This window comes from Mytilus trossulus, chromosome 5 (assembly GCF_036588685.1).
Source record: "Mytilus trossulus isolate FHL-02 chromosome 5, PNRI_Mtr1.1.1.hap1, whole genome shotgun sequence".
NCBI lineage: Eukaryota > Metazoa > Mollusca > Bivalvia > Mytilida > Mytilidae > Mytilus > Mytilus trossulus.
This window is the reverse complement of record NC_086377.1, coordinates 64,508,436-64,535,412: the sequence shown is the minus strand read 5'-3', so window position 1 is coordinate 64,535,412 and position 26,977 is coordinate 64,508,436. Positions and strand designations below refer to the sequence as shown.

Below are 26,977 nucleotides of genomic sequence, written 5' to 3'. Positions count from 1 at the left end.
TATAATATTTGGTTTGTTTGTTTTCAGTACTCTAACATTTGTTGATTGTATTGTGTTACTGTTCTCGTTTGAACTCATTGACATATCACAGCATCGGAGCTGCTTCGAGTGGAGTTTTACATTTGTCATGACAGGGCCTTTCCTTTCATATGTCTTTATACAGTGTTCGTTGTTAGAGACTGTATTGCGACCTATATGTGTTAATATTCATGCCACATCACTTAGTTAATAATAATCTTATTGGCAATTTTACAGCTACATTGTGTTGTATTTGTTTATTTTTTGTCATGTTTATGGAACCATCCGCACTGTTGTCAATGTTCAGATTCTGACAAGATATAATTGTGTAAATTATTTTCTGTGCATTAACTATGAGATGATTATAACGTTTATGCTGAAACCCATCAGACAAAGTTGACTGAGTCGGTCACGTTATTTCTTTTTCGATCCATGTAATTTGAAGGAATTTCTCCTATTAGGTCAAGGTACGATCTTCAACATGGAGCCCTGGCTCATACCAAACAGCAAGCTAAAAGGACCCCAAAAATACTAGCGTAACCCCATTCAAACGGGAAAGCAAACGTTATAATTCCCATTGAACATGTGGAGCAAACACTTTGTTTTAGCACTATACAATGTCGTACCGATTGTAACTGAAACTCTGTGTTAAATTTAGCTGTAATACCAGTGATCAGATGTGAAAATGAAAACGAACCACCGCCATACCTGCAAAATCATACAAAAGATATACATTTTGTCATCAAGTTTCCCATTAAATATATTATAATATATAAACAGTAATTGGTAAAAATCATCGTGAAAGTATCAGAGAACTTTAAAAACTATGTGTTACAGAAACAAAAAAAATACAATGTAGATGGACACGATGAATGAATTGTACCAAATATTCTTGGATTTGATGTTTAATCGCTATCTTATTTTGTTTAACATTTTATCTCATGCTGTCATGTTAAGCACTTTACTATACTCTCTACACGGTTCAGGTTTTGTGGGTTATGGATGACCTATGGAGACCTATATTTACTAAATTACGTTTTATTGAACTCTATGGAGATTGTTGTCACATTGTCAATCCTGACTCGTGTCATATACTTTTGTTATTGAATTTACCTAATAATCGTAAAAAAAAATGTTTGGTTACCAGACTTCTCAAAATCCTCAGTAGGTAAACCAGAACTATTGAATAACCAATTAAAACGAGATATGCACATTTTTTTTTAATTTGAACAATTCTCCTTACCAACAATTCTTTGACACTTTAGTGATCATGGGGATTCCGACAAGTTTTATACTGTATTACATTTACATCATTTAATGTTTTGCAAATTGAATTGCAACACAAAAAAAAACACAATTAGATGAAAATATTTCAAAACTAATATGGCCATAACAATTAACTGCTGTAATACATAACCGCACTGCACCATGTGACTTTACATTTATCCACAAAACATAGAATACAAACATTTTAATACTATTGCAACTATAAAAACAATACAAAAAATGTAATTTCAATAACTGTGTTTTGTATAATTCACGTTAATATGTGAAAAAGTTCAGATACCAACTATTCCAATACTTACTGTTTAAAAATTAAATCCCAGTTTCCCCGGAAAAAATCCCATACTAAAGATCTACCAATAGCATTTCTTGATATATAAACAATGATGAAAACTGCATCCTGCTTTCGAATCTCCTCGGGCATTAATGTATATCCTAGGAATCTAAAACCATATAAACATAGAAAAGTACCAAAAAAATCGAACAGCAAACGGAAAGTCCCGTCACAAATATCAAAATCAAAAACTCAAACATAGCAAACGAATGACAAAAAACTGTAATATTCCTGACTTGGTCCTGAAATGTTCCTGTTCAAAACAAATACTATTTTTTGGCGGCAAGTCTGTGTGTGTCTTTTTATACGGACAGAAGTGGAGTGCATTTACTATAGAATGATTTTTTATTGTTGATATTTTATGGTCGCATTAAGGTTTATACATGATTCTTTTATCGAGAACTACATGTAAAATTTAATACATGTATTTGTTCAAAAGTAGACAGCACTAAAACAAATATTTTTGTTACAAAAAGTGTCAAATGAAAGCCTTCAATCATATTAGATACACACCTGCTTAAGACCCAAACATCCCTGCTGCAGGATAACGAAATCAACAAAGCAGCCTTTTCTGTAGCAACATCAGATGTCTTATATTTTTTATATGCAAAATCCCATTCCTCTACACCCCCGTATTGTATTGCTATACAGTACACAGTCGATCGCAGATTAACATCAATTCTGAAAAAAAATCACAATTTATTCATAGTGCATGTGTTAATGATGATAGAAATGGTCAATATTACTTACTTTGTTTACTTTAGGTGACAGAACGGGGTTTAATCGCATTGCTTTTAATAGACCAGTTTAAATATACACATACATTTTGAGATTAACTCTTAAAAAATGTCCAGTTATTTTAAGGTCTTTTATCAGTTTAGATATTTTAACTAAAACGATAGTAGTTTACTGTGGTAACAATCTGGTAAAGCGATTAGGAAGTGACAAATCAAATAAAGGCAATAGTAGTATATCGCTGTTCGAAATTCATAAATAGATTGAGAAAAAAAATAAAATCTGGAAAACACATTAAAACTGACGGAAACACATCAAACATAAGAGAAAAACTACGACACAACAGAAACACATTATAAAAATGTAACACAAACAGAAACGAACTATAATATAACAATGGTCATTTTCATGCCTTAGTACAGGACATTTAAAGAAAAAATGGTGGTTGAACCTGCTTGTGTGGCTAGTCAAACCTCAGGCTATAATGACAATGTTTTAAATATAACACTAAAATGACACCATTACATGAAAGGAATACAGAACAAATACATGCAAGAACATTCAGGATAGAGAATTACGCAAATAATCAATACAATATAGTACATTTCGACAACGAAACAACAGAAACACTGAAGGGAACAGAAATAAAACGACAATGCAACATATACAGAAACAAACTCATACGTTTTTTGATTGAGTTAAGTCTGCCAATTGATATTTTATCGTATGTTTTTATATGTTGTGATGTTATGCTATTGTTTCAGAAAAAGGGAGAAGGTTTGGGCCCATTAAAACGTTTAATCCCGCTGCAAATGTTTGCACCTGTCCTAAGTCAGGAATCTGATGTACAGTAGTTGTCGTTTGTTTATGTAATATATACGTGTTTCTCGTTTCTCGTTTTGTTTATATAGATTAGACCGTTGGTTTTCCCGTTTGAATGGTTTTACACTAGTTATTTTGGGGCCCTTTATAGCTTGTTGTTCGGTGTGAGCCAAGGCTCCGTGTTGAAGGCCGTACTTTAACCTATAATGGTTTAATTTTTGAATTGTTGTTTGGATGGAGAGTTGTCTCATTGGCACTCACACCACATCTTCCTATATCTATATACGATAACAATTGCTATTTTCCTGACTTAGTACATGACATTTAAAAAAAAAATGATGGGTTGAACCTGGTTTTGTGGCTAGCCATCCTCCCGCTTGTATGGAATGTTAAAATAACATTAAAATGACAACATTACATGACAGAACTACAATACAAATAAATGGCAGAAAATAGAGGACAGAGAAACACACGAATAGTAGCTAACAAAAGGTACCATGTTTCAAATTTAATACGCCGACGCGCGTTTCATCTACACAAAACTAAACAGTGACGCTCAGATAAAAATTCGAACCCCAAAACAAGTACAAAGTGGAAGAGCATTGAGGACCAAAAGTTCCAAAAAAGTTGTCCCTAATACGCCTAATGTTTTCAAACTGGCATACGAACCATCTTATTATTTAGAATAAATCATACTTTTGCAAATGGTTAATTTATAAAAATGACTATATAGAAGATATACTTGAAATAACACCGAAGTGGTGACTAACTACAGAATAAAAATAGAAAATGAAACTTGGGGAATCGATTCCTATCAAATGGAATGAAATCATCTTCGCTGACAAAGAGAGTGTTGCATGCTTCACATGTAAATTAACATTGAAACGACGAAGTCTGAAGCTGCGATTCCTAACAGTCTGATATGTTTCAACATTTTAAATGATACGATTAACTGTCTGAATGATGTTAACCTTTTCGGAGTACATTTGACAAAATTCAAGGCTACATTTTTAACAACAAATCATTAACTTGTGTATTATAAAATTAAGAATCGAAATGGGGACAAGATAAAAAGGCAGAAAATACCCCATGGCCACAGGGTTTTAAGACAAGTTACATATTTTTTGAACTCACGGATTAATTCCATCTGCTGTGTCCATTAGCTCTTTAAAAAGCTTCCTAGCATTTTCAATGCAAACATCATTACCATATTTGCATGCATGTGCAACAACAGTTCTTCTCAAGAATCTAAAATGTATCAAACAATGTCAGAACGAACACTTATATTTGTATAGTTACTCAATGTTGATTTGAAGATAATCTTTGTTTATCATATTTGTATCGTTATATATTGGATTTCAACTTGCATCAACAATTGACGATGCCTAATGTGAAGCAGGAATTTCTTACACTGAAGGAGCAACTCATGTCAGCTCCGTTTCCTTGTTCGGCTCAAGTGATCTCGTCTGCAGTTTTCTGTTGTAGAGATTTGTAAGTCATGTAGTCGTCAATTTCTGTCTTGTTTGTATTCGTTCGTATCGTCCATCTCTTTCACAGCTTAACTCATTTTATTATTTTATGCTTATTTTTTGTTTATACAAAACGATTTAAATACTTTTATGTTACGTCTATTGAAACTGCTGATCAGTGGACCAGAGGTTTAATAATTCCGCTTAAACATTTAGCATTCTGAGTGGTTAATGATATTTACATTTTTTGGAAAATTTTGACATATATCAATGTAATCAGATGATGATTCTATTTTGTAGGCAGGTATAATATTCAAATTTCCCAGCAAAGCAAATTTTGTTCTTAAAAAATGCAAAAGCTCAACTTAACGTGATCAAACAATTTTATTGAAGACTGTTATTGTGGATTTTTAATCATAAGTCTTTATAAGGAGATTTCTTTTGAAGAATTAAAGTGCAATTGATTTTTCAATATACCTTGAAGTTACGTGCTTCAGTTATTTCATGTTTAAGCTTGACACGAGTTGTACAATTTGCATTTGTTTCTGATTTGATTGGATTGTTAATGATTTCATGAAAAAATTATATTTTTTATATATAAAAAAGTCAAATAGCATAAATACCGAACTCCAAGTCAAAACCAAAACGGAAAAACCTTTTTATTATATGACAAAATATTACAGCTTATCACAAAGTAAGAACAACATGAACAACTTACATTTCTAAATGACTTGATCCGGAGTTGTCCATTCCAAGCTTATTGAAAGGAATTGTATACGTTGCTTTCATGAATTTCTTTAATATATAAAAATGAACCAAAATGAAATTTTCAAATTGATCAACCAATGCATGTATTATTATATATCTATACGGCATGATTAATATTATAACAAGAGACAAATTTAAGGCAGACATTAGTGAACAAACAATCTGCAGATTAGCTTTCAATGTAAATAGATAAGGCTTAAAATACAATTCAAATGTATTAAATGTTAAACAGCTTATAAACCGATATTATCAAGATGCTTGATTTCTTGATTGACAACATATTTGTTACGTTCGGAGGACGTGTTTTTCAACAGACTGTCGGCATCCCAATGGGAACAAACTGTGCCCCTCTACTTGCTGACTTTTTTCTTTATTATTATGAGGCTGACTTCATGCAGGAGCTTCTTAGGAAGAAAGATAAGAAGTTAGCAATATCCTTTAACTCTACTTTCCGCTATATAGATGACGTTCTTTCACTAAACAATTCAAAATTTGGTGACTATGTGGAACGCATCTATCCCATCGAATTGGAGATAAAGGATACTACAGATACAGTTAAGTCAGCTTCATATCTTGACTTACATCTAGAAATTGACAATGAGGGTCGGTTGAAGACAAAACTTTACGACAAAAGAGATGATTTCAGCTTTCCAATTGGGAATTTTCCATTTCTAAGTAGCAACATTCCAGCAGCACCTGCATACGGGGTATATATCTCTCAATTGATACGATATTCCCGTGCTTGCATTTCCTATCATGATTTTCTTGATAGAGGGTTACTGCTCACAAGGAAGCTATTAAATCAAGAGTTCAAAATGGTGAAGTTGAAATCATCCCTTCGTAAATTTCACAAATGATATCGGATATGTTCCTTACGTCGTAACTACAATCCCCTTCCCTTTCATGAATTTGACCTACCGAATTAGACTATTTACCGGATTTGTAATCGCATAAGCAACACGACGGGTGCCGCATGTGGAGCAGGATCTGCTTACCCTTCCGGAGCACCTGAGATCAGCCCTAGTTTTTATTGGGGTTCGTGTTGTTTATTCTTTAGTTTTCTGTGTTGTGTCATGTGTACTATTGTTTTTCTGTTTGTCTTTTTCATTTTTAGCCATGGCGTTGTCAGTTTGTTTTAGATTTATGAGTTTGACTGTTGCTTTGGTATCTTTCGTCCCTCTTTTATAACATAAAACACAAAACGTCTACTTCCAAAAGGCTAACAAAATCTTAAAGTAAATCTCATTTAGTGTTTGTTTTTGACATTTTCGACCCTGGCAATTGCATTTTCTGATCACGATGAAATTGTATAAACTCACTTACAGAGAAGCTTTCCAATTGTGAATTTTTCATTTCTACATTGTTGTATGTATCAACATTCCAACAGCGAGTATGTAACTCACAGTTAATACGATAATGATTGTATTTCCCATCCATATTTCCTTAATAGAGGGTTGCTGCTCATAAGGAACCGTTTAACCAAGAGTCCTGTGTCGTGAAGTAGAAATCACCCCTACTTTATTTGTACGGACGCCGTCACGAGTTGGTTCACAGTATGGAATATATGTTTTACAGATGAAACATGATGTGTTCCAATCTGCATAGCTTTAATCAAGTCCCGTCCCCTTACCTATCGAGTAAGAATTATCACCGGATTACCTTTTATATGAGCAACACGACTCGGGACACATGTGGAGCGGCATCTGATTAACTTTCCAAATCACCTGAGATCACACTCTATAGCAGGGTTCATATTGCTCTGTATTTAGTTTCTTTATTGTGTTTTGTGTACTGTTGCCTATTGTCTTTTTTTTAGCCAAAGCCTTGTGAGTTCATTTTTTACTCACGAGTTTGATTGTCCCTTTGTACATTTCGTCTCCCTTATACTTACAGAGAAGTTTCCATATAAGGCTGTTCTTTCAAGCATTCCATCAACATAACTTAATTCCCCCGAAGCCGCCCAAAACGGTAAAATATTTTCTTCAGTCGACAAGTATTCAACTGTTTGAAGGGCTATATTCATCCTTAGGTCACCTGATCTAGAAGTAGATCATTTTAATTGAAAAGGTTCATTTTAGTAACATATAGCAGTTTGAATATTTTAATTTAAATTGATCATAAGAGCAAATCAAATATATGTACCTTTTGTGTTCTTCGACATAGATGTCCTGGAAGAATACTAAAACAAGTTTTCTAGCAAAGGTCGTTTTCTCGCTTAAATGCTTTCACACCTTTCGGAGTTTCTGCTATTCTGTTTGTTTACTTAATTTGTATATTCCTTATCGATTGTCGAGATTTTAACAACTGTCGCACGTATATGTGATAAGGGATTTTAACAACTGTCGCCCGTATATGTGATAAGGGATTTTAACAACTGTCGCCCGTGTATGTGATAAGGGATTTTAACAACTGTCGCCCGTGTATGTGATAAGGGATTTTTACAACTGTCGCCCGTATATGTGATAAGGGATTTTAACAACTGTCGCCCGTATATGTGATAAGGGATTTTAACAACTGTCGCCCGTATATGTGATAAGGGATTTTAACAACTGTCGCCCGTGTATGTGATAAGGGATGTTAACAACTGTCGCCCGTATATGTGATAAGGGATTTTTACAACTGTCGCCCGTATATGTGATAAGGGATTTTAACAACTGTCGCCCGTATATGTTATAAGGGATTTTGACAACTGTCGTCCGTATATGTGATAAGGGATTTTAACAACTGTCGCCCGTATATGTGATAAGGGATTTTAACAACTGTCGCCCGTATATGTGATTAGTTGCAGGCAAAATTTCAATGTGTCAGTGCGAATGAAGCTTGTTTAGAAGAACGCTAGTCGGGTATGCGCAAGAACAAAGGTTTTGATACCAGACTAAAAACATCGTTTGAATCAATGTGCCAGTCCGCTTGGAGTAAACGTAAGAATTGGATTAATCAGGTATGCTTGAAGTTTGAAGCTAAGATTTTTTAATAACAAAACAAAGAAGCCGTAACGAAAGCGGTGTGTACATGTACAATGCAAATGTAAGTAAGTGTGTACTTAGAAAGATGCCAATAATAAATGAAAAAATCGAGTATAAACAAAGCACATGTGTATAACTACATTATTAAACGACTTACTTGGCCAAGTTCCACGCATCATTTATAATCTGAGCCCTATGTATTGGATGAATTTTCTGAAAAACGATCGAAAGTGATGTTTACGACAAAAGGACAGAACATTGTATATAATGATAACAAACATACTTGCTACGTATACTGTTTTTTTTTACTCCTTTTTTTGTAAGGAGCGTGCTAGATTTGTTTATCTAAAATACTAGTAGTTTAAAAATTTACAAAGCTATGTCTCAATGCTTTTTAACAAATTCTAACAAAATATAAACAAATCTTCCGAAATACAAACATTTGATTTTCTGGAGAAATACTTTTTTATCATGAACAGGTCATTTTGGCAATAGAGACCAATATATGTAAATAATACCGGTAGTAAATACAGTCAGACATAAAAAAAAAAAAGAAAGAGTAAAAACAGCCAGATAAAAAGAATGTCACCGGTATTGCATTGCTGATGCAGATGATTCATAGAATAAAAAATATGTCGTGTTTTTAAAACAGCCACTTAAATGACAGAAATATGCAAAAAAAATGTTTACAAAACACAATAGAAACTATTAACTAAGTAATATGCACTCAAACCCCACCAAACAAAAACAGCAATGAATGTTAGGTGTTCCGCTAGGGTTATCCTATTGAGTAATCAGTATGAGAGTAAGTCATTTCGTACCTTGACAATTGTGTATGTACCCCCGCCATTTCGTACCCAAATTTTTCATTTCGTACCCACAATAATATCTGTGTTGTACCTTATGAGCCAAATTCATCTACAATTTCGTACCTCATGGACTTTAATCTGTTTTTTAAATTTATAAATGATTGTCAATTTGAATAATTGTATAATTAGGGCATGTGGAGTATATGTCTATGAAACAGTTTTCACCAAGACATGTAACACATATAAATCTTACATGAGGTACGTAAAAATATACATACAAATCTCTCATGAGGTACGAAACGGTAAACATGCATATCTTTCATGAGGTACGAAATGGTCAACATATATATCTTTCATTAGGCACGAAATGGCATACAAGTAAATCTTCCATGAGGTACTAAAAGGCATACATATATTAATTTCACTTCCATGGGGTATGAAATGGTTTTGCCAGGGAACGAAATGCTGGTTACGAAATGGTTAGGGTACGAAACGACTATAAATCTCATCAGTATAATTACAGTCAGATCAGTCTTTAATTGTTGGATCAATTTTTGCCAGTTGCTCTCTGGATAGTTAACCCTGTAGTATCCATACTGCATAGCATTCCCGAGGTACCAGTTCTCCATCGATTCACCAGACAATGCATTTATAAGTTCAACTGAAAGAAAAAAAATGTTTTGTATAAATTCTCATATTTTTGTGTGCATATTAGTATTAAGTTTCCACGATTATCCAAAAGAAAATGATACATGATTAATATTGTGCGGTCAATGTGCTTTGCATACCTTAACGTTCAAATAAAAAGGTTGAACCTATGGATGTATGAATGCGTAGAATAAATATGACCAAGTTTACTTAAATATCAATTCTCTTGAGTTTTTCTTTTATTAATTGATCGAGTAATATAATAATTGTGTAAGTGGAAGTACATGAGACAACTATTCAGCTGGGTTCATCTGAAGTGTATTTAAGTGATTATATTTCATCGTAACACCTTCTCCAATGAGAAAACACCATACTTTAAAGTCGGTCATAAAAGGACCCAAAATGAAAAATGTGAAACTATTCAAACAAGAAAAAAACAACGTCATAATCTAAAACAGTGTAATTTACGAAAAACAACTATAACGGATACATGTATCAATGTACGACTATTACAAAACCATAGTTTCGTGCATAGGAGCATGTACATATGTGACAGGGTTTAATATGTTTCTGAGTTCGTTATACTCTCCGAACTTGGGACAGTTGTTAACAACACAGCATAAGAACAATCTGTAAAGCAATATTCTATTTCTTTGGTTTTTTTTAATTTTTGCATGTATTCATTTGGCATTTATTGGCACAACCATCAATTGTGGGGTTCGTGATGCGTAGTCTATAGTTTTCGATGTGGTGTCTTGTGAACTATTATTAGTCCATTTTTTTCTGTTGAAGCCATGGCTTTTTTAGTTTATTTTTGATCTATTAGTTTGACTGTCCCTCTTCTCGTATCTCCTCGTTTTTTTGTTGTTTTTTTTATCTGTGCTGCATTTAGTAACACTCACTCCAAATCAGAGAGAGAATATGTTATACCATAGTTACCATCTTCTCCATCTTTTCCCATCCAGCTAATGTCAGCGTATGATTGGTTGAAATAAGAAGTTGATTTACTAGTGAATGTAAAAGGTATTTCCCATTTATATCTAAAAAGAATTGAGCGCAATGGTTTAGTGGAAGATGGAATAACCATGCAACAACAATTTAAGTAGTATTTATACAATAAAATTTCCCTTAAAACGATTTCATTTCATTTTTGTTTTGGCTTATCATATGAGTTTCGCGTGATTCCCCTCTGAAACTCGCGTTTATTTCACATGAAAATCACATGATTTTTATTTTTTTTTAAATTGGCATGATTATTTTTTTTTGGAAATTCACATGACATTTATATGAACAAATATCATTTGTTTCTTCACAACAACACTTACTTTATAGAAACATTCAAAATATCATGCCCTTCGTCCCCATTGAAGTATGTACCTATTGCCGTTATTACAAATGTATTTGCAACGGTACATGAGGCAAACACAAATCTATCAATCGACTTTAACGTATAACTATTGCAGAGATGATTTAATAACTTATGAGCATTGGAAAAAGTATGCAGACAATATTTTTACGATACACAATAACATAATCTTTATGAATAAATACCGAAAAGATTTCTAATCTGAAACGCATGTATAAAGTATTCGTATCATTGGGTATATTTCAGATAATCAAAATAGACTCATTAAGGTGGTACCGAACACCTTGACTTAAATTGATTTAGATTGTTTTATTTAAAAAAACAAATGACAAAATATTGACTATGACCCTTTGACAAAAATATACAAATTTCAAAAAACTTAAACCACACTTTTTCTAAACAAATTCATTAGATATATAACAGTGTGACTAATACTGATTTTGATCATTGAAAAACTTAATATTTTCTTAACAATACATCGTGATTAAAACGTTTAGTTGATTTTACAGAGTTATCTCCCTGTAAAGGTTCCAGGCTGATGATGTCAATATACAGTGAGCGTAAACCCCTTACCCAAACGGCGACGTATATGTTCCTGGATCTGTAGCATTCTTATCTAGTAGATATCTAGACTGGCTTATTCTTACATTATCTCCTGTTCTCTCCATGAACACAGTTGGAAAATTCATCTGCAGTGTCCAAGTATCCATAATCTGTTTGACATTTTGAACTCTTTCTGGTTTACCATCTGCTATGCTTTGCTGAAATCAAATAACATGTAAGGTTTTCTAAGTAACATTCTTGATATGTTTATGCATAATCAGAAGAGAATAAACCGTTTAAGGCTCATAACCGTCCTCTGTGATACAATAAGTACTTAATCGTATTGACTATGATTTTTATTTGAAAAATTTAGATGGCAAATAGTGTTATAAGTGATTTAAATCGTATTGTGTAAAATATATAAGGTCAAATTATTAGAATAGACGCGGCTTTTAGTGCTGATAAACAAATTTAAATGAGAAAAGTTCAATCTCAACTCGTCTTTCATTTTCTTCTTATATGCACAAATATTTTTTTAAATTTAATAAAATCAAACATATTCTATAACAAAACAATAATTCCAGTAATCAAATATATTTGTTGTCCGATTGACATGCTCCACATGTGGCAACCGTTGTGTGCTCATATTATAACAACTATTAAAACAGTACTGGTATTGATCATAACTCTTATTTTTATTAAACTTATTAAACGGAACCAACTGAACGTCATTAATTCGTTATATAATTAGAAATGTTAAATATTCATACCTCTGATAAAGCTTTCCACAAATCGTCATGAAACGCAGCTCCGTATGCTTGTTCTTTAAGATATCTCTGTAACAGTTTTAAATATTTTGTTAAGTGTTCACCTACATTTCCAATGTTAAAAAATGCAAAGTCCTACATTTTAGATTTGATATTTAAGAAACATGAACATTATTTATTCTGTTACAGTATATCATATAAAAAAGAAGATGTGGTATGATAGCCAATGAGACAACTGTCCACAAGACACCAAAATGACACAGACATTAACAACTATAGGTCACCGCATGGCCTTCAACACTAAGCAAAGCCCATACCGCATAGTAAGCTATAAAAGGCCCCGATAAGACAATGTAAAACAATTCAAACGAGAAAACTAATCGCCTTATTTATATAAAAAAATAATGTTCACCACATTCTTAAAGACTGGATACATTGTAGGTAAACTCACTCTTAAGACATCATTAGGCTTCACCCACATAGCGTCATATATGACACAAAAATTGCATTGTGAACAGTTGTTATCTATTCGTTTGATGGTTTCGAGCTTTTGATGAGGGACTTTTTGAATTTTTGAATTTTCCTCGGAGTTCAGTATTTTTGTGACTCTACTTTTTATATATAGACAAGTGTCACTAGAAATTAAAATCGTATTTTCTAGAGGGTATTGGTGTGTAAACTGGGTCGATTAACTCACAAATGACCTTTTTGTTAAGTTTTTGAGTAAATGACAAGTATAACACATCAATAACCTCTTAACAAATGAGTTTTATTTTTATCATTCTGTACCAAAACATTTGCAAGCGCTATTTCATGTATCATTATGCATCAAATGTAAAATGTTATTTTAATTTTCCTAGGGAGTAAAACGACATATTTAATATCTGAAATCAGTAAATTGCAATAGAATCTAAAATTCAGAATAATAATATATCTGCAATTGGGGCGTTCTAAAAGTTCTCTAAAATGTAATGCTTTAATATATTTGTGCTTCAAAAGAGGGACGAAGGATACCAGAGGGGCAGTCAAACTCATAAATCGTAATAAACTGGCGACCCCATGGCTAAAAATAAAAAAAGACAAACAAACAAATAATAGTACACATGACACAATATAGAAAACTAAAAAATAAGCAACACGAACCCCATCAAAAGGTAAGGGTGATCTCAGGTGCTCCGGTAGGGTAAGCAGATCATGCTCCACATGTGGCATCCGTCGTGTGCTCATATTATAACAAATCCGGTAGATAGTCTTATTCGGTAGGTCACATTCACGAACAAGAAGGGAATTGTAGTAACGATGTAAGGAACATATCCGATAAGTTTTGTGCTTCAAAATGTTCCATCCAAGAAAAGTACAAATAGTTATGTATTTGTTTTTTATTTTATTTTGTATGGAACCCCGGCATCCCGTGTATGTGTTTCGCAAATAACTAGTTCATAGTGACGATACAAAAGTAGTTTCGGAAACATGGTATATCGAAGCATAAACCAAGAGCTTAATAAGTATATCGCTTGTAATATTTTAATGATACATGTAAATGTAATTTTTGTCAAACAGTTTTTAATCAAAAGTCATACGGTCTACCTTATTACTGTTGATTAAAAACTGTTTGACAAAAATAACATTTACATGTATCATTAAAATGTTACAAGCGATATACTTATCGACATTAGCTTAAACCTGATTGATTTTTATTGATATACTTTCTAAATGAGTGCGGCATACACATGCTTATCCTATCGTTGAAGTTCCTTTGGAGTTGACATACTATCTCCCTCTTTCAACAAACTTACTTGAAGTCCCTTTGGAGTTGACATACTATCTCTCTCTTTCAAAAAACTTACTTGAAGTCCCTTTGGAGTTGACATACTTTCTCCCTCTTTCAACAAACTTACTTTAAGTCCCTTTGGAGTTGACATACTCTTTCAACAAACTTACTTGAAGTCCCTTTGGAGTTGACATAATATCTCCCTTTTTCAACAAACTTACTTGAAGTCCCTTTCTAAATGTTTCTTCTCCAAGAAAGAACCTCAGCATTCTTATCACAGTTGCACCCTGAAATAAAGAGTTTGAAAAGCTGTAATGCTAGACATATGAGCTGTAATGCTAGACAGATGATGTTTAATCAAAACCATCCTTTTCTGTACCTTTTTCGCATAAAGTTTAAATGTAGTTTAAAACAATATCTTTCCGCTTAAAATATAAGTTTAAGAGAAACTGGACTTTCCAAATAAACTATAGTTCAACTAGATCCATACCTTTTTGTATGAAATTCCATCAAAGATTTCATTGATTTGACTTGGATGAGCGACTGGTACATAGATAGGATGTGAGGTTACCAAACCATCCAGATTGAAAACGTCCTGTAAATCTTCAACCACGAATTGATCAAACTGTAGAAACAAGAAGTAAGCATTTTAAATGTATACCACAATATATATAATAGTAGCATATAACACAATACGACTGGTTAATTATAATTATTGCACTGTTTACCTTTTAAACATTTATTTAAAATTTGTTTAAGTCCAGCGGTTTGTAATTTTTAATTGTGTTTAAGTACACAAATTCTTAGTCTACAAGTTTGATACAATATTTCTATAACAAGTTTAAAAATGAAGTATGTTCAATTCTTTGTGTTCACAATCTATTTTTGTAACGTTTGTGTCCCTTTTATGCTCCTTTTGTATTATTCATCTACACTATTCATGTATTTAAACAGTTTTGATAACTAGCTTTTGATCAGAATGTTCTTGTTAATTGAGTCAATACATGTCAAATACAGCAAATACAATGTTTCATTCTGGTTTTGTAATTGTTCATAAACGGGTTAAAAACACTACTTCAAATAAATGTTTGAGTCCTCATTACACATTGATGGCACACAGATAAATTTTCAATTGTTATTTATTTAAAGCCTTCATCCAAAACAATAACAGGACAACAAGCCGAGTTTTGTTTTCTTCTCGTTTTCGACTTTACCACTCTGGGTCCAGTAATTACAATGAAATCAGCTAATATACCGAGATAGGACATTCAAGGTCTAGAACATCGTATCAACTGGGTATATATACCCTATAGGCAGTATTGATAAATGTATAATGATAATTCAACTCATTAATTATACAAGGCGTATAATTTTAAAAGCCAGACTCTCATTTTTCATCAAAGATTAAATGATCGGTGATGTTCGACTAAAAAAAACGATAAACAACTCTGAAAGGTTTTAGTGTGTGTTGCGTTTCGGTGTTGTGTCGTTGTTCTCCTCTTATATTTAATGCGTTTCCCTCGGTTTTAGTTTGTTACCCCGATTTTGTTTTTTGTCCATGGATTAATGAGTTTTGAACAGCGGTATACTACTGTTGCCTTTATTTACGAATAAAATATATTCCTCTGCTAGAAATCTTTAGTATTTCAAACAATTTAAAGTTTTGTAAACATTTGGTTTATAAACATGACATAATCAGATCACGGGAGTTAACAAAGAAGTGCAGAATACTGGGATAATGATTTTATTTTTATTTTCCCACTAAAACAGATTTTCTTGGTGTTTTATTAATGTATATATGCACATGTGTAACATACCATCAGCCAATCAGGATGGACGTGATCGACTCCCATGTATTCAACAAAGCTGGCAAATCCTTCATTCAACCATAAATCATCCCACCAAGATGGCGTCACTAAGTTTCCAAACCACTAGAACATAATGTACTGTAATTTGAGATTTTGGTGCGAGCATTTTGTATTGTGAATCCTTCAATAATTTTCAATACATTTGAATGAAATCACAAATACTAAAGGTTATTGTAGCGTTTTCACACCAATACACTAATCGCAGAATTATTTGTATGCTTGAACTGTCGCATTAGGTATAACCATAACATCGAACGAATGAAGTAACTGTGTTGATCTTGATTTAACCAATAATATTGAAGTCAGATGGTATATCGAAAGAAATAGATAGGAAATAATATCTCAGACTTGTTTTCACTAACACTATAATAGTCCGAAAGTAGCTAAAACTTCATATAATTTAAATATAATTATACTAAAATATTTCCTCAATGAAAAAATATTTCAGCCATTTTAAGGCATTTAAAATTTAATTGTATGTCCAGCAAGCAATAATCTATACCTCAAAATACACGTTTGTTTGCTTCTATGGTGTAAATATTAACGAACGCCAAACTATATTCACAGAGGTTTGAGTTATTTGTTTGGTTGGTTTTTGCTGGAGAGGAGAAGGTATGGCTATGGAAATTGAGTTTTTGACAATATAAAATGTAAATTTTTAAAAAATAATGTAATTGATGGTATATTACAATGAAAAACAAATCATATTAAAAAAAGATTTATAACCCCTCTCTCCTTTATTTTAAATGATAGTATTCTTTGGTAAGATTTGCATCTTTTTTTCAAAATAAGACAATTGCAAGATCAAGGAAAATCTGTATATAATTCGTAATCTAACATACAGATGGTTATTAAGCTTAATAGTATTAAATAAATCGCTCGAAAAAATGGTATTGACAATTCACTTACAAACTCAACATATCCCCCAAAGTAACTTACAAACGAGGAAAATCTAATCAATTATTATGTTTGGTTTCTGTTCCTTTATGAATGTTTATCAACGATGAAACTGTTTTGGTTACCTCGACTACAAAAGTGTCATTACAATATTGCATTGTTGGGGTTTCCATTTAATCCGTGAAATCACCTTCTAAATTGTTAACGTAAATTTTATCAGCAATCACTTCTAGATATGTGAAAAAGCTTAATCTAGCAAATGTGTAAATCTGATGTGAATGATAGAAAATCCCGAAAGATACAAAAGGATTCAAACATATTAAGTCGTATTCTCCTCGCTGTAGTATTAAACATTACACAAGTACTCTGTTTTCCAAACAAAAAAAAGTAAATAATTATTTCTTCTTATATCTAAGTTTAATTGAAAAAGGGGTAAGTTAAGATATAAATGTTTGTGTAGGAGTGATAACTTGTACTTTTAAAATATTTATAAATATGCAGACATCCCATCCTTCAGAACATCTTGACGAATGGAGATCAATATAACAAGTTTGAAACAATTTAAAATTACTTGATGTGCCAATTCATGTGAGACGACTACAGCTACCCTCTGTTTGTTTGTCTCTGCTGACTCCATTGGATCATACAACATGGCCGTCTCCCTGTAAATAATTAGTCCCCAGTTCTCCATAGCACCGGCAGCAAAATCTGGTACAGCTATCATGTCTATCAAGTATAATATATACATTAAAACAATCAAATTCCAAATGATAATGATTATATACGGAACAATGGAATAAGATTAGATGATTACTATTCTGATTGTAAGCAGGGCGCTTACCACTTACAAGTTCTCTGTAATGGAAACAAAATATAAGTCTTTTAAACACACCACATAAATCATTTTCAAATGACACACTTTTTTTTATAAATCTTATTTTTCTGTATTTTTCATGTTTTGGTTTCTTCAGGGTTTGCCTGTGAAGTTTGTGTGTTTTGGAATACCGTTGAAAGATTTATTAAAAAAAATAATAGACTATTCCATACATTGTACTCGCAACGAACGTTAAATTTACTGACCAATATTGTCCTCTAGTGTAAACATATGAATTATCGACGTTTACTTTATCAGTAATAATTACTGTATTGCTGCCCGTATAGAAGTCTTACGAACTCGTGGTTCATGGAAAATAAACTGTCACTGTTGTTTTTAAAAAAAACTGTCTTTATATCAATTCAATTTGACTGTCCCTTTGGTATCTTTCGTCCCTTTTTTTCTCAAGTAAGTTATCTTCAAATTATCAAGACGAAATAACTTATATAACAAAAACTATGAAAGAACACATTGACATACATACAGTTGTATTGATAAATTGATAAGTTAATAATTTCGAACGCAATTCACGGGAATCATATATAATTATAATGTATGTTATACAATGAATATTCATTACACAATGTAGCTGAAGACATAAACTCTCATACCTGACTTCGGTAGAGGGAATGGAATATCAAAGTATTCTTCAAAATAGGTTAAGCATTTGACGCCAACATCTAAAGAGTATGGAGTTTGACCAACCGCCTCCGGGCGTGCCCATGCTCTATACTACAAGTATATCGTATGCCTGTATATCTTTTAAGTTTCTTTGAAAAGCATTTTTTTCTGTTTTTAATGCATGAAATTTCTATATTTCTATATACCAGAGTAAATGCGTATACATCAGTTATATAATAATTCCTATACGATTTGCGTATCTTCAAATTCCTAAATATGCTTGATCCGCCAAAATTTCTATTCTTTATTTTGCCTTTCATATATATAATCATATAACCGGAGTTACTTTCGTTAGCTATAAGAAGACTGTATCTATTTAACTGTAATGTATTCATAAGCAATACGGATTCAATATTCTGTCTTTAGTTTTCTATGTTGTGTCTTGTGTACCATTGTTTGACTGTTTGTCTTTTTCTTTTTAAAGCCATAGCATTTTGATTCTATTTTCGATATCTGAGTTTGAATGTGCCTCTGGTCACTTTCGTTATGTAAAAGTATTAAGAAAGGTAAATTTGAATACCGATATGATAAGGATTCTTCTGGGCCCAATGCACTTTCAAACTGAATTTACATGAATGACATGTACAGATGTCATTTCTATTTGTATCTTTTGTATAAAAAAAAATAGCTAAATGCATTTATAATCCACATGTTCATGACAAAACTATGGTTGTATCAACATTATAATGTCGAAATCTTCTACAGTTAAGTCTTTAAATATACAAAAGGTGTGATCTATTCTTTTTAAATCTTCTTTTTTATCATTGTTTGTATAACAAATGTTTTATGATGTTAGGTGAGGTAAAACAAAATATGTGATTTTATTGACTTTTGAAAAAAAATACTTAGGTTATCGGCCGAATTGAATACTAATTTTCTTCGTTTATTTACGATACAGCAAACATTTTACCATAAGCTTTACGTAAAAGCTCGCGATTATATTTGTTTTTATATGTGAATGTGCTACTTAATAAAACTAAACTGCAATTATATATATGAAATTTAAAAAAAAAACTTACCTTCACGTTATTTTTAGTAGTTTCTACTGTGTATTTGAAATCACATATTATGAAAGCCAATAAATAAGTTGACATCTTTGGTGTAACTTCAAAGGAATCTGCGATCCATCCATTTCCCCTAAAATACAACAAATACTGTTTGCATAAATCATATTAAGGTAAATTCAGTTGACAGGCAGCACAACCGACTAAAACGAATTGTAAATATATCTACAAATAGGCAATTAATGAAACTCATGTTAACTTTGACAATGATTGTGATCCATTTCGTTATTTGTGCCTGTTCAATAGTTAAGAGCTGTATTAACAAATCGCAGTCAGCTGGTTGATGACTTAAGTTATGTTGAAACGAGACCTCACTGCAGTTTTGTTAAAGCAGAGATACACTTTCATGTTCATGTTGTTGCAAGAAATCATAAAGAAAGGAAAATGTAATATAATGAAAAGGAAACATACATATTTTGATGACCGTACTTTGACCTATAATGGTTTACTTTTATAAATTGTAACTTTTCACATTGTCACTCATACCGCATGTTCTTATATATATTTACATTTTCTAACCTGGTATTATTACTAGTTATTGGTGTGTTTGACAGTGAAACCATGTGTTGTTTGCGTACAAGTGTAATTTTAAATTTTGCTTTGACTGCCGGCTCATCAAAACATGGAAATGTTTTTCGTGCGTCTGTTGGCTGCATCTGTGTTGTTGCAATATAACTGTCAAATAAACAATCCAACAGTGAATAATCATAGTACAAACTGAAAGTAAAATCATAACTTAAGGTCAATGAATACATATACCATGAATTCATTATTATTCGTCCGATACCAATTTTCGTGGAATTCGTGGGTACAGGTGAACCAGGAAATTAAATGTTAAAGGAATAATAGCTTTTCAATAGAATTGTATGCAGACTTCTGCAAAACCACGACATGAAAGATCCACGAACATGTAAGTCTTCTATAGACACGATAATTGGTACCCACGAAAATTATGAATCCACAGTACATGAACAAAGGAACAATGATTAGAGTATGTTTTGCATACTTCAAAAAGCAATATAACGAACATTAATATGTTTCAGTGTTTCATTCCTGCCAAAAAGATTTGCTTTTTCAAAGGTGATTTTCATTTGATCATATTAAAGAGACAGTTATCTAAGACAACGAAACAAGAAATATTTTTCATCTTTCTTTTATGTGAAGACTCCTGATTTCTACTTACATAGTATTATTTCCACGTTTGTATGAACTTTGATAAAAGCCAGCCAGATCAGGAAGTAAAGGTCCAGTGAACTCAATGTAAACAGTATAGATCGACCCGACAATAAATTGAGTGTTTGTTTTCAAAATCAGGAACTGATTGACAGTGTCAAATTCTATTGTAGGATTTATTATACCCTGTCCAGATGACATTGGTGTTATCGTCATAGAACTTGTCGTAATGTTAAGCTTATTGCTATGTAGAACTATTTCATTTGTTGATCTCTTGCATTCCATTTCAATTTTAACTTTTCCTTTAAAATAGAAGTCGGCTGGATTTCTATCATATATAAAAGGTTGAAGTTCTAGATCATATGAAACTGGATATAAATTGAGTGGTAAACGAACACTTCGACCTTCAGGTGGCGTTGCAGTTCCAGCTGTAGTTGTAGGTTTATGTGTGGTTCTAGGTGGGAACCACATAGGTTGCCATGGTTCAAAATTACCATATTGTGTCGTTGTTCTGTCTGCAAGTAATCATGCATATCTTAAAAACATATCGTGTTCAAAATGATCACAAAAATACAAAGAAATTCGATAAAAGCTAAGTTCTTGAAACCCATGTATCGTTTATACTTTTTAAGGGTACTGTACATTATTTTATAATGATATTACTACACATTGATATATAGATGATTTAAATTTAATTAGAGAAGAGAAAGTGGTGTAAGGAATATACGCCAATAAGACAAAAAAGTAACATAAATAACAAACATCTAGAGGTCAAGTTTAGTCTACAACAGTAGAGAGGAGTCTGTACAATATGTCTGGCGTTAAATCGTGCACGTCTAAAAAGATCAAATCTAACAAATATATTTGAATACGAAATTAAGTCAATAGCAATTTTTTATATCTAACTCTCGTAAATTGTTTAGGAAGCGATAAACGCAGATATAAAAAAAAAAAACCTAAGGAATAGCACGAAATTATAAAGAAGCGATGCCGAGTGTTTCAACAGAGCAAACTCCGCCTTATATAATTGCTTCATCCGCCATGTGAAATAACATTCATTTGAAATCACTAAAATCACACAACTATACACATCCAAAATTGCAAAAATATGTCTCTATGGTTTGAGATTCTTACAAATTGTATTGCTCAACCAAATCGTGATGGTCTTGGTAACACTTATAGCGTGTCGGTATTGTCGTAAAGCTCTAAGATATGAACAAGAATAATTATTGACAAGGTTTCTTATTTTGAACGATAACCAAGTGAGTGGTAAAATGAACGTTTGGTACCAATCAAGTTGTATTAAGAACATAGATATATATTGTATCTAGGACCCATCAGCTTAATATACAGTTTTTATGGTGAGTTTTAATTCCTCAGTTTTTAAATTTGTTTTAGATGTTGTTTTTACATGTAGTATACTGTTTTTTTGTTTAATGATACTTTGTCTTTTCTTTGCCATGATCTTGTCAATCTATTGCATAACTTGTTATTTTGAATGTCCCTTTATCATGTTGATTATTTGATGCCGCTCTTTAATTGTGGGGGTATAATTTGGAAATTTTAAAAGATTGGATTTATTTTGAAATATATGCTTTAAAAAATTGAACCTGTTATCGATCGAAGGCAAGTTAAGAAATGTTATTCGTATCATGTTTTGTTTAACTTCTGTGTTACTGTAATTAAAAACAAATAATTTAGGCGATACATGTGTATGTCCTTTTTTCTATGGTTTAAATTTTTCATAATGATTTTAAAGATGGGTCAAAAATAAATCTGCTTATTTATTTGTGAAAGATACTTCTGTTACTTAGTTGTCATATTGTCCATTTTCACTGGTATACGTGTGTTTATGGTCCATCTCAAGCACGCCTCTGTGCGCGGGATTTGCTCGCTGCATTGGAAACCCATTGGTGGCCTTCGGCTGTTATATGCTCTTTGGTCGGGTTGTTGTATCTTTGACGCATTCCCCCTTTCCATTCTCAATTTTAACCTTCATGAATACAGATCATTACTATATCAAACCCGATACTTTTTCCCGCTGAATGGCGGTATTTCTTTCCATGTCTTTTTAAATTCCTGCACCAAGACAGTCTGATATATTAATGACATGGTTTATTCAATGCCATTTAAATAGAACAAAGAACCAACAACCAACAACCATAAACAAGATATATATTTTGGAAATTACTGTATTATTGTATATGAATTATATTTATATTGCAAACATAAACAAATATAACAGACCTTGTAGGGTATAGTCCAAAAACACACATAGGAGTAGTATTTTCATCATCATGATATAATTAGCAACTGTCTCGATGTCCAGAAATATGTAGTTACAGCTGTTCTAAGTCCTTTAAATCAAAACAAAATAACAAATTATAATATGCCCATTAGGCTTTTTTTATTCTAAAACTATCATTATAAACATACACAAAAGTCATGTATTCGATACTTATCAACTATTTGTTAGAACAATATCATGTCATATTTTTGAAGATAATATAAAAAAGAAGACGTGGTATGATTTCCAATGAGACAACTGTCCACAAGAGACCAAATGACACAGACATTAACAACTATAGGTCACCGTACGGCCTTTCAACAATGAGCATAGCCCATCCCGCATAATATTATTAATTTTTATGTGATGATCAGACGACGTGTTATCGAAGACAAGCGTTCAAATTATTTCAAAGCAAAGACATTGGGGTTGTTCATAGTTCAGTTTAATGGTTATTTCTGTTAAAATGTAATTTATGCTGCAGCTTTCTGTTGACTTTTACAAATTAAACAACAGCTGTATTTTTTACCTTTTTACCTTTTGTCTTTTGTAGCAAATTTAGAAAGAAAGAAAAACCACACAACAATACGCACTGCATAAATCAGTTCAATAGAAATCCGAGTCTGATCTAAGGATAGGTTAGAAACGATGCATAGATTAATAAAGGACACCAAGCATTTACTGACATGCCAGCCCCAAACCTTAATTAAACTGATTGAAAAGTCATGTCTTCATAATATGAATATCAAGTACAAACCCTCCCATTAGGGGTTTAGAATTATTCCATCATTAAATATATGAGAAAAACAAAAACCGTATGAATCCAGCAACTAGTTTTAGAATAAATGTGTTTATTTTCGCTGCAAAGATCCTATAACTGAATCTATATCAAAGCCAAAATATGCAATCTCTTATGACCTGACAATAGTATCGTAACTATATTCCTTCTTGATAAACCTGATCGAGATCCTGTGAACCGTGGATGGAAATTCAAACTTCAAAGAATTTTTTTTTTTTTTAATCACGAACAGTTTCAAAGCGAATTTGTCCCGATAATCCGTTTTCATTCCGATTCTAATCCGATTTATATCTTTCGTATGGTAAAATTCGATCGAATATGTCACGACTGAGTCCCAATTCTACCGAATTTAATCCGACAGAGATCAGACAGTGATCAAACAGTGATCCAACGCTGCCGGAAGTTATCCGTTAGGAAACTGTCGGCATATTCGGGATTATTAGGTACTGTCGGAACGTAATCGTGTAACGGTTTGCTCTATCGCATTGCAAACGGCTTTGTCTGGCCTCAGTCGTATTGTGTTCCGTAGGAATCTTTATCGAAATAAAACGAATGCAATCAGACAATAATAGGACATTCTAAAAATTGGGGATAGTAATCCGACTGTTTTACTTTTCATGTCTTATCGCTGTCGAATCTAAAACGGGAGCAATAATCGGCAATGTGTGAACGCCGCATTTGCAACTTCTGAGTAGCAGCTGCCAGTTTTTGAATGACTAACGATTTGGAAATTGTTTATCCAATATGCAAGTAAATTGGGTTTATTGCTACTAAGATATATTCGTACTAGATAAGAGAAAACGAATGACCACATAAACATGACAGCTGACAACTTGCAATTAGAATTAGTATTATATACTTGTTCATGATAGTATTTATACAACCTGACTACTAAGTTTAACATTCGTAACCTGTTTTTTTTTAATATTTATTATCATGCCATGTTTACTAGAGATGTATAAGTGTACTGTTATCCCGGACTCTACAAAGTCCTGATAGCAAACATGAAAATCTGAAACCTACCTGCACGATCCTCCCTACCTGCACGATCCTCTGTCAATAAGGGAAAATGAATAATCAGCCTGATGACACACTATACTGTTACTTTTTTAAACTAATATTATATCATAAATAATTTTTGAACACATGTTACCTAAAATATTGATACTGTTTTGGTTAGAAAATGGTTTAATCATTTAAAAAACAATTTAAAAACATTAAATCTCTTCCTTATATTGGTATAAATTAACAATTATATGGAAATGTCATCTTAAGTTCCTAATTTTACTCGCCATATATTTCATAATCAAATCAGGCAAAGAAGTTTAATGTTGTGTTGTATAATTTAACATGAGAAAAATCAGTAAATATATATATACCATTTGAATATCATGGGCAATAAGGAAAAGAGGAGGTATAAACCACTGATTTAAAGCACCGTTGCTTTCTTTGTTAAATTCTGCAATTTCAAGCATCAATGTCTTCTTTGTCTTAAGTAATAAAAAAAAACTGTCTTCTTTGTCTTAAGTAATAAAAAAACCTGTCTTCTTTGTCTTAAGTAATAAAAAAACCGAGAAAAGGTGGCAATTATTTCATGTCAAAATTGTACTTCTACACTAGTAATTTTGGGACCCTTTATAGCTTGTTGTTCGGTAGCTTGTTGTTCGGTGTGAGCCAAGGCTCCGTGTTGAAGGCCGTACATTGACCTATAATGGTTTACTTTTTTTATTGCTATTTGGATGGAGAGATGTCTCATTGGCACTCACACCACATCTTCCTGGCCTATATCTACTTATCCTGAATTGTGTTGACAAAATCAACAAACCTTTAATGCATATTAGAGCGTACTGTTTCTAGGAAGTTTGATAGTACAAACACAGGTACTTCTGAACAACAGTACAAATGTGCCCTTCTATCAAATTTCATATACTTCTTTATTATTCGAATAAATCTTTCTTTAATCAAACTGTTTTAAATTATTCAATTCAAACCAACTGAATCATAACATTTAAGTAAAAATCATTTACTACATGTGTAAGACTTTATTAGTTCATTCGTGCCAATAGTTATTGCATTACAGGATTATTGTTTTAATGTTATTTAGAAAAGTATGACATTTGAAGAAACATATGCAACTATTACAGTCATAATAACGTTCGATAAATCTGCATGTGACTGGTTCAATTAGGATTTTTTACTGGTTACCTGATGAATTATTTAAAGAAAATAGAAAAATATATTAAGTTCACCTCGGTTTATATCCATTCGATGTCTTCTTTTATGAGTATAAAATAATATTGCAAAGAATTTCATTGATAATCGGACAACACTAACCGGCAAAGGTATTGTCAAAACATGCATCTACATAGGTGTTGTCAAAACTTACATCGTGATTAGGTGCCATGTTTGTTTTCTTTGATCATGTTGATGTTATGACTTAATTGATATCTCCTTAATCTAGCTATGTCTAAGGCTATTCTTATAGTTACAATAACGTGTCATATTTAATTGTAATATAAACAGTGAAAATAAATTGAATTATGTGCATTAACAAAATAAGTGTCGAACATCCTCTACGTTTGAAAATTATTTGTTCGCTATTTTTCAAAATTTTATAAAAATAACAACAGTATGTTTAAGCTTGATAAAAAGGAACCAATGTTCGATTACATGCTGCTTTAAGGTAAGACAATGACTGAAAACGCGAGCATCCAACAGTTATTTAATTTTCATAGTAAAAATCGTACAAATTATATTTTTACCATGTCGCCCCACGCTTTCAATCTGGTCGCCATCTTGAAAAATAATAGCAGATTTTCTGAAAATAGCTTATTTTCAATTCACTTTGGAAGGGACATAATAGAAAATTAAACTATTCTATATACGATATTTCAAATATTTATGAATATAATAATAAGCACATAGACCCACAATTATTCCATCTGTTTCGTTTAAATCGCAATTTAAGGTTAAAGACGACAAAAAATACAATATTTATCGTAGTCGTATTATTTAACAGTGTGAACTGTCGAGG

General features: G+C 32.1%; 1 protein-coding gene across 1 annotated transcript in view; it reads right to left on the bottom strand.

Moving 5' to 3' along the window:
- The window catches only part of LOC134718198 (aminopeptidase N-like), a 26,766-nt gene extending 419 nt beyond the window's left edge, over positions 1 to 26,347 (bottom strand). The window contains exons 1-21 of the mRNA XM_063580691.1: positions 26,278 to 26,347; positions 24,967 to 24,996; positions 20,868 to 21,372; positions 20,204 to 20,359; positions 19,640 to 19,757; positions 18,551 to 18,671; positions 17,637 to 17,791; positions 16,118 to 16,231; positions 14,791 to 14,925; positions 14,522 to 14,587; positions 12,533 to 12,598; positions 11,793 to 11,980; positions 10,793 to 10,893; positions 9,727 to 9,866; positions 8,554 to 8,609; positions 7,322 to 7,469; positions 5,381 to 5,457; positions 4,328 to 4,441; positions 2,150 to 2,317; positions 1,605 to 1,745; positions 645 to 726 (exon numbers count right to left, since the gene is read on the bottom strand). Coding sequence (XP_063436761.1) covers positions 645 to 726; positions 1,605 to 1,745; positions 2,150 to 2,317; positions 4,328 to 4,441; positions 5,381 to 5,457; positions 7,322 to 7,469; positions 8,554 to 8,609; positions 9,727 to 9,866; positions 10,793 to 10,893; positions 11,793 to 11,980; positions 12,533 to 12,598; positions 14,522 to 14,587; positions 14,791 to 14,925; positions 16,118 to 16,231; positions 17,637 to 17,791; positions 18,551 to 18,671; positions 19,640 to 19,757; positions 20,204 to 20,359; positions 20,868 to 21,372; positions 24,967 to 24,996; positions 26,278 to 26,347 — 2,751 coding nt within the window. The remainder of the gene's footprint in view (positions 1 to 644; positions 727 to 1,604; positions 1,746 to 2,149; positions 2,318 to 4,327; positions 4,442 to 5,380; positions 5,458 to 7,321; positions 7,470 to 8,553; positions 8,610 to 9,726; positions 9,867 to 10,792; positions 10,894 to 11,792; positions 11,981 to 12,532; positions 12,599 to 14,521; positions 14,588 to 14,790; positions 14,926 to 16,117; positions 16,232 to 17,636; positions 17,792 to 18,550; positions 18,672 to 19,639; positions 19,758 to 20,203; positions 20,360 to 20,867; positions 21,373 to 24,966; positions 24,997 to 26,277) is intronic.
- Between the last annotated feature and the right edge of the window lie 630 nt (positions 26,348 to 26,977).